The 9,067-nt window shown below is 41.2% G+C and overlaps 1 protein-coding gene across 1 annotated transcript in view; it reads right to left on the bottom strand.

Moving 5' to 3' along the window:
* Positions 1-3,701: 3,701 nt before the first annotated feature.
* nt5e (5'-nucleotidase, ecto (CD73)) overlaps positions 3,702-9,067 on the bottom strand; it is a 23,225-nt gene continuing 17,859 nt past the window's right edge. The window contains exons 6-9 of the mRNA XM_046060300.1: positions 7,993-8,101; positions 7,706-7,855; positions 5,511-5,711; positions 3,702-5,422 (exon numbers count right to left, since the gene is read on the bottom strand). Of these exons, the coding sequence (XP_045916256.1) occupies positions 5,247-5,422; positions 5,511-5,711; positions 7,706-7,855; positions 7,993-8,101 (636 nt within the window). The 3' untranslated portion in view covers positions 3,702-5,246. The remainder of the gene's footprint in view (positions 5,423-5,510; positions 5,712-7,705; positions 7,856-7,992; positions 8,102-9,067) is intronic.

Genomic DNA, 9,067 nt, shown 5'->3' with positions numbered 1-9,067 from the left:
CCGCGGTACGTGTTGGAGTACGTATGAACAATATCTTCACTTACCGCGGTACGTGCTGGAGGACGTATGAACAATATGTTCACTTACCGCGGTACGTGTTGGAGGACGTATGAACAATATGTTCACTTACCGCGGTACGTGTTGGAGTACGTATGAACAATATGTTCACTTACCGCGGTACGTGCTGGAGTACGTATGAACAATATGTTCACTTACCGCGGTACGTGCTGGAGGACGTATGAACAATATGTTCACTTACCGCGGTACGTGTTGGAGTACACTTGAACAGTGACGCGTTCACTTACCGCAGTACGTGTTGGAGTACGTATGAACAATATGTTCACTTACCGTGGTACGTGCTGGAGTACATTTAGAGTACAAGACTACAAATCTTTGAACTCAACTGAACGAAGTGATTCGAATCAAATGATTTCTGATTTCCACCTCTACTGACGACGCCTTCGTCTGACCATCTTTACTCCAGATAATCCACAGATCAGGGACCAGTTCCTCTGTAGAAGCAGTTCTAATCAAAGCAGTCCACTCTGAGGTAAGAGGGAGCCTGGTTCTGGACAGACATGGTGCAGTAAAATGTGTTCATAGTTATTTTGTATCGTTAAACCGGGCGCTCTTTTCATTTATTAACTAAACAGCAGCTACAAATGAAAACCTGACTGTTTCCCAAAGACGACGCCTGCTGCTTTCCAACTAACTCTGTGTCCTCATCCCTTCCCAGAACTGCACTTAATGAAAAGCAAGGAGAGAATAGTTTCCACTGTGGTTGTTTTCCAGGCCTTGGCAGCTCGTGTCGGAGCAGTTCTGTGCCAGTTTTATTGGTTGGCGCCCAGAAAACAGACTGAGTTCCCAAGCATTAACATGTTTAGGAGAACCCCCACACAGAGGAGGCCTTGTTCGCCGAGGAGACCCAAAGAGAGTCTATGGATGTTACAAACATAGAGTCTGCTGCCGGTTTCGGTTCGGACGTTCCTCTCGTCTCTCCACAGAGAGTTCAGAGGTTCAGCGTTTAAGACTCTTCTCACAGGAACTTTAACCCAGGTACGCAGGAAGTTTAATTTGAAGTAGTAGTACTGAAAGTACTTTCTGAGATCTGAGTTAGATTTATTCATCAGGAAGAGAAAGAGCTATGACCTAAACTCTGTTCACAGTTTCTTCCCGCTTTGACTTTGCGGTATTATTAGTTATTGAATTATCATTAATAGAACGGAGCAAAGCTATGAAAATAAAACCCATGTTTCCTTTAAGTGCTGGAGTTTCTGTTCTTCTTGCATACATGAGACGTAATTCTGTGCGACTACGGTTTCTTCCCAAATTCCCATTTTGTCACATTTACTTGTGACATTGTTCCTTGCTAAATGTGTTCACGCCAATGTTTCGCTTTTAAACGGAGACATTTATCTTGAGCGATGTACAACAGAAACTACAACAATCACACTGGAGCTTTGTGTTACCGCACGTGTCCAAAGCGTTTGAAGCAGTCAAGACATTTTTAAATTGACTTTATGGTGAGACTTTTCCCATCCACGTAGACGCACATTATTAAGAGAACAAATTCAACTTGAACTCCTGCTGCTACAGGAAGGCTGATTGCTTTTTTGGCCTGAAGTGAAGCAAATTTCAACATCTGTGTGCTTTAACTTCCAAAGAAGGCGGATAACTTTACAAACTCAGTGTTTGATGCAGATTTCTGTTTCCACTGAGCTTCAATAATTATTACATCACATTATCCCATTATTAACAATTACCTTTCAACAAAATGTTTATACAGCCGCAGCAAAGCATCAGTCATTTCTGTCTACTCTCGTGTGATTGTGAGGATTTGCACATCTAAACATCAGATGAAACATTTAGATAACATTCCTAATAATTTCCTAAGAAGCTTCCAAGAAAAAAAACGGTATATTTTGGCAGTAATTATATGTAAAATGGAGGCTGTTGTCAGTTGGGCACAGTCGCAGCATTTTATGACTAATCTACAATGTTATAATGTTGGATGTTCATGTTTAACATGGCCAAAGCTTCAAATAATGAGGTTAAAGTATTTAAAAGAAAACCTCAGGTTTCCTCCTTTCCAGAACGCTCCGTTTGAACTGCTTTTTGTACCAACTAGTGTCGGTGCCCCATAAATGGTCATTTGTTCCCACAGCAACGTCTCAGTCCGTCTGTACACACATGCTTCAGGTCTTGACCAATCAGAAGACAGTGGGCTTTGAGAGGGGAGGGGGGGCTTAAAGAGACAGGAACATCTACAGCTTGTTTCAGACAGAGGCTGAAATTAAGGCCTACATGAAGAGCCAGTATGAGACATGCAAATCTGCCATACAGGAGTCACAGAACTACAATATAGGACTGGAAAAACAGTTTAATTGGTCTCCTTTAAGGCCAATTAAATGCCAAGATAGCCAAGTTAAAAAGTCATTGCACTCCAGTAAAAATATGAAATTTGTTTGGAGACAACAATACAATTTATCATACTTTAATGATAAAGTTATTACAGTGAGTCTCGCACCACGCTAGCAGCACGGTGCTTAGATATAGCGGTGTCTCAAGCTAAAAGCTAACATGCTACAATGACAATGCTATACTGATTATTAGCAGGTCTGTTTACCATCACAGTGCAGTGTGTTAGTATTTCACATGGTGCAGTGCTGAGGATGAATTAAGGAGTTTCAAGGTTTCTACCTGCTGAAAGTAAGTTTTTCCTTGTTACTGTCGCCAAGTGTTTGCTCATGGTGTGAACTGTTAAGTGCCTGTTGCTCCTCTGTAAAAGCTGACAAGAACTTGGCGTGGGAATTTGGTCTTCTTAAGCTTCCTCAAGAAATACCGTCGTTTCTGAGCTTTCTTCACCAGCGTGGAGCATGTGAGATGACCATGTCAGGGTCTCCAAGATGCTGATTCCCAGGAACCTTAGTTTTACTGATGTTGAGCAGCTCGTTGTTCTCTGCACAACACTCAAGATTATGAATTTCTTCCCAATATGAAGTGTCATCGTTTGAAATCCAGGCCGATGACGGTGGTCTCATCCACAAACTTCCCCATCTAATCCAAACTATCTAGAGTCAGCAGAGACTGACGGGAACATCGTTAGTCCTGCAAGTATTTGGTCATCAAAATCAAATTATTGGACACAGTAAATCATTGTTCTGAAGGTGGCGCTACATGAAACGTTAGATGATCGCCAAAGTTATAATAGTTCATCCTGAGGGGAACATGAAAATGTGTACAAAATGTCCATCTGTTAGCTGTTTCACTATAAACTGAACTGAGTATTGTCTCTACTTTCATTATAATTAGTACAAAATGATGTTATTTATAGTAAACCTTCTAGAAATGATTAGGAAATAACACAAGAATAAAGCCACGTTTGTTTTTAACTTCTCAATCGCACCAAAGTAGGGATAGGGATCGTTAATTTTTATTGATCTTGAGACTTCTTAACGATCCGATTCTTTATCGATACCACTATCGATACTTTACTATTATTTAGTTATGGTTAGTTGGTAAGACCAGACCCAACGGGCATGAGGTAGGCCTGCACGGTATGAGGACAATATTCAATGTGCGATAACGTTATATATTGAGATGACTGATTTGAAGTGTACATATTAACTGCCTGGTTGTTTTTAATTTAATATTTTAAATACAGCTAAATGTTGTTTCTAGACAACAGCAAAGTTACTCAATAACTTTATCTGACATCACAAGTAGTGAGTGACGTTTAGTAAGAACAACATCAGTCTGTATCAGTCCCTCCTCCTCTCTCGCTGGCTGCAGGTAACGTTACAGGTAAGAAGAGGAGCGTCTGGTTTGTCACAGCCAGCAGCTGAGTTTTTAAGACTACAGACCCGTCTGTGCTCCAGACAGACAGCTTTCTATTCAGCTTGTTGGCTAATGGCAAGTTAGCGTTAGCTGTGCTTGTATAAAACATACAGGATGAGATACTGAGGACAGAGATGTTTAAATTAACCATTTCTACATGTTTAACGTTACCTTACAGACAGGTGGATTGATAAAGTATTGTCTTTATACTTGCAAAGGTTTTATTGCACGGACTTACAGTAACGAGCGTAGCTGTCATCAGCTAACGTTACAGTAGTTTGGAGCTAAGTTAAGCTAAGCTCACCGTATTCCACCGCGGCGGCGCCGCCTCTCGCTCGGCTGCCGCTGTGTGTGTGTGTGGGAGCAGGCAGACTGCAGCCTGATGATTTTCTTATCCATTGCGTTTCAAATTAAATCACATTTGACGCTCGAGACATAACGTTACATCATAGCCCGCACGTCTCGATAAGCTCGAACCTTATTGATTTTCGGGTTTTGAGAAAATTTGGAACCGGGTCTCGATCCCCATCCCTACACCAAAGGCTCAATGATTACCCATCAGACTGCTGTTATTTATGTCTTCAAACATTCAGTGTCCTGCTAAAACTGTAGAAAAACACAGGTGTACCATGTGGTTTGGATAGCGGCTACTGCCAGCATCTGGGCCGTAAAAATATGGGTATGGGAGGTGAATCCGTGTATGGTTCGTTCTTTGATTATTCAGTTTCAAAACCAAATCAATGAGAAATTGTTTTTGCTCAAGCGAGTTTGAAACCAGCTTGGCGCGATCCTACATTTTCTTTAATTTCTTTTTTCGTATGTGGCTATAATATAGTGCTCACTTAAAAAACAACTTTTTTTTTTGTTTTTCCAATTTGGTTTTGAAACGAAATAATCAAAGAATGAGCCAGACACGGATTGAGGTGCTTTGTTTAAAGCCGAAATAGTTTAGTGATGCTTTATTATTTTCAAACTAGCACTGGAGACGTAGTGTGAAGGAGACAATCTTGTGGTCGTTGTTTTTGCCGTTTTGTCCAAACTTAGTCCAAGACACTACCAACCAGATTGTTTTTGGGAATTTGGCTGCCAGAGCTTACACCTTCTGTTTTTGAAAAAAAACAATACATGACGCTTTTATCCAAAGCAACTCACAATCGCTGTATATAAGTCAGAGGTCACACATCTCTGGAGCAACAAGGGGTTAAGTGTCTTGCTCAGGGACACATTGTTGGATGTGTCACAGTGGTAATCAAACCCAGGCATCTCATACTAAAGGCATGTGTCTTATCCACTGCTCCATTGCCACCACGCCAGAATCAAAAGTAAAGTCATATTTCTGTGAAGTGAGATTTTCGGTCCCGCAGGATTGCAGTTTGTTTGTCGGTCCTTGTTTCTGGGTAAAGTCAGTCTTAAACGCTCCCACACAGAGTCCAGAGCAGCCCCAGTGAAACCAGTAATACCAGTGAAGCGGTTTGTCCCCGCAGTCCAGAAGCTGAGTTGTAGATCTTGATGCGTCCTTCGACAGACGGATAAACTTTCTTTCTTTGTGTGATGTAGTTGGACACGACTGAAATGTCCAAATCACCTGGAAGGAAATACAAAGTCATGTCAGGGTAAAGTAAATGGTACCTCAGGAATCCATTAAAAATCAGCAAAACAAACAAACATCTCACCGCTGTTGTGTTTGAGCGTCTCGTCCTTGATCACGGAGAATCCGTCTCCACCATTCACCATGTAGGACGGCAGCACCACTTTATAAACCGTCTCGTCCTCGACGGGTTCGTAGTGAGGAACTCGACATTTCGTGCAGAGGATGCGGAGGCTCTTCACGCGACGCCCCGGAGGTTTGGAGATGTCAAACTCTACACGAAATCCTGTCAGAGGACACGGAAACATCATCAGTCTGACTCATTCATCAGTACATAGACATATTTGTGGTACCAACTGAAATATCTCAGGTAACTATCAATTACTGAAAGCTGGCATTGTATGCCGGCTCAGATTGGCTGTCTTGAAACAACTCCTCCTACCAGCACCTCTACAGCTCCCTAACATGTTATATCTTGTTTAATTTGTACAAAAATAACACGTTAAGGTTTTACAGGGGATTATCTGCTAGAATATGTCTTGGTCGTCAGTGAGCTGTAGAGGTGCTGGTAGGCAGATCTTCCCGTTCATCCTGCATCACAGAAAGGAGGCAGTCTAGCTACCGTTAGCTGCCTCTCTTTGACAGATCCAGATGTTTTAATAGCAGTCATGTGATCTCAGCACTCTCTACATTACTTTGTAATTCAAATCAAGACACACAAAAACGTCTCAGCAGGGCTGGACTGGGACAAAAAAGGTATTTTTGGTCTACAAGTGATTTTCACAGCAGTGTGGGATTGGACAACTCGATGCTGGCCCACCAGGCATTTGCCCAGTATGCCAGATTACCAGTCCACCCCTGCGTCAAGTCAAAGATTGTGCTAAGAAACAGGTAATACTTTCACAGCATCCTCCCATGGTGAAGAAATGTGATGTGAAGAAGTCTTCTGCTCCCGATAGATTTAAGTGTCCATACAGTGTATACAGTGTTTCTTCAAATAAAAGCCAGGTCTGGATTAAGGGCTTGAATGGACACAATCAAATGAAGTCCGGTCCCAAATACAGGACGGGGGAAAATAAAAAACCTTTCCATTTCTTTAAATTGTCATTTTAAAACTTGTTTTTAAGTATTACTGTTCTATTTCAGTTAGCTTAGTAACGGCTTAGCTTCAGTAACATTAGCTTCAGTAACGTTAGCTTCAGAAACATTAGCTTCAGTATTGTTAGCTTCGGTAACAGTAGCTTCAGTAAAGTTAGCTTCAGTAACCGTAGCTTCAGTAAAGTTAGCTTCAGTAACGTTAGCTTCAGTAAAGTTAGCTTCGGTAACAGTTGCTTCAGTACCGTTAGCTTCAGTATTGTTAGCTTCGGTAACAGTAGCTTCGGTAACGTTAGCTTCGGTAACGTTAGCTTCGGTAACGTTAGCCTCAGTAACAGTAGCTTCAGTAACAGTAGCTTCAGTAACGTTAGCTTCAGTAACAGTAGCTTCAGTAGCGTTAGCTTCAGTAGCGTTAGCCTCAGTAACAGTAGCTTCAGTAACGTTAGCTTCAGTAACGTTAGCTTCAGTAACAGTAGCCTCAGTAACAGTAGCTTCAGTAACGCTAGCTTCAGTAACGCTAGCTTCAGTAACGTTAGCTTCAGTAACGTTAGCGTTAGCTTCAGTAACGTTAGCTTCAGTAACAGTAGCTTCAGTAACAGTAGCTTCAGTAACGTTAGCTTCAGTCATTGAGAGAAACGTAACGTCACATACGCAACTTTTGGGTTTGTGCTGTAATTATATATTTAAGTCTTATAGTTCAGCAGTTTTACAAGAAACTGCAACTTTCTTGACTTTCAAATGTATATTTTAAATTGACAAACATTTTAACGTTTAATTCAGGCCACAATTCAAACAGGATAAAAAAATTAGTTGTCTCATGGTGTTCACTACCGTCCATATTTTATTCCGAAGAAAGGTCCCGTGGTGATCTACTGGAAGGGGAGGGGCTTAGGCTATCCATTATGTAGTAACATACAAGTGCCACAAGATGGCGATAGCTACATTTGAAGAGCTGTACAGGAACCCTGCAAGTCTCTGATCCTTCCAAAACACGTTCCAGCAAATGTTTCACAACAAAAGCCTCGTTAAGAAATGAAGGGCTTTTAATTTGAAACAGATACAGGAAGTGTTGAGTTTGTATTAACAGCATAATGCAGCGGATCAGAAAACAAGGAGGCTTCGAACTAAATATATTAAGGAAATGGGGTATATACAGATGGACACGATGTATATATGGAACAATACCGGACACTTGAAGGAATTCCCCGCTGCTTTGGCCGTATCGCCACACTGAGTGTTCGAAAGCTTTCCTCAGCGTGGAGCCCTTCAGCTGCACCAGGTCAATGGTTCCTCCGAAAGGTAGGACGGAGATCAGGTCCTCCATGGTGATCGAACCTACAGACGACACACCGACGCTGTTTAATATCAAGCTTCATCAGGAAACACTCAGAAAAGATTTGTCCTCTCCTCTCAACAACTACTTATCCTCAGAGTGAGTCTTAATTATGTTTATCGTAATTTATTTTACAAACCGTTCCTGGTGCGTTCATCGATAGACGTGCGGACGCCTCCTCCGTTTAAGATGCAGGCGCTGATGTGGTTCCACTGGCCGTCAGCTGAGAATTTGATGTTGTGGTCGATCTGAATAACGGAGACAAGAAGCAGATTCCCTCAGTCACACATGGCTATAATTTTTATTTATTTCATTTGTAAGGAAATATGTACTTTATTTAAATGATTGCTCGTAGGATCGGTTCCTTGACAGTTTCCATGATCAGCACGATCGTGGTTTATCTGTTTTGGTTGGTCTGCCCTGCTTTCAGCTCTCAGTCCGGTTGTTAGATGGAATACTCCTTTAATAAGTATTCAGGATAGGGTGACCAGACGTCCCCATTTTCTGGGGACAGTCCCCAGTTTTGGTGGCCTGTGTTAGCAAAGGTATGCCTTTGTGAAAAGTTTCTTTTAATGGAATAATCACAATTGTGGCCAAATAAGTATTTTCAGTTTAAATCATAATCAGACCTGACATTTACGTGATTATAGAGAAGCATGTTGTTGCTGATGGAATAGGTGTTTGGTAGGCATAAGACGTCTAATATCCTTGTTTATATTTGGACAACGGATTGTAGCCTCTAAATAACATAACTTGCTGAGTTATAAAATAAAGACATCTCTTTTGCAATTATCCTTATGACTCTACATTACAGTGGGTACGGAAAGTATTCAGACCCCTTTAAATTTTTCACTCTTTGTTTCATTGCAGCCATTTTCCAAAAATCAAAAAAGTTCATTTTATTTCTCAGTAATGTACACTCAGCACCCCATCTTGACAGAAAAAAACAGAAATGTAGAAACTTTTGCAAATTTATTAAAAAAGAAAAACTGAAATATCACATGGTCATAAGTATTCAGACCCTTTGCCATGACACTCATATTTAACTCAGGTGCTGTCTATTTCTTCTGATCATCCTTGAGATGGTTCTACACCTTCATTTGAGTCCAGCTGTGTTTGATTATACTGATTGGACTTGATTAGGAAAGCCACACACCTGTCTATATAAGACCTTACAGCTCACAGTGCATGTCAGAGCAAATGAGAATCATGAG

This window comes from Micropterus dolomieu, linkage group LG10 (assembly GCF_021292245.1).
Source record: "Micropterus dolomieu isolate WLL.071019.BEF.003 ecotype Adirondacks linkage group LG10, ASM2129224v1, whole genome shotgun sequence".
In the NCBI taxonomy this organism is placed as follows: Eukaryota; Metazoa; Chordata; class Actinopteri; order Centrarchiformes; family Centrarchidae; genus Micropterus; species Micropterus dolomieu.
This window is presented reverse-complemented; position numbering and strand designations above follow the sequence as displayed.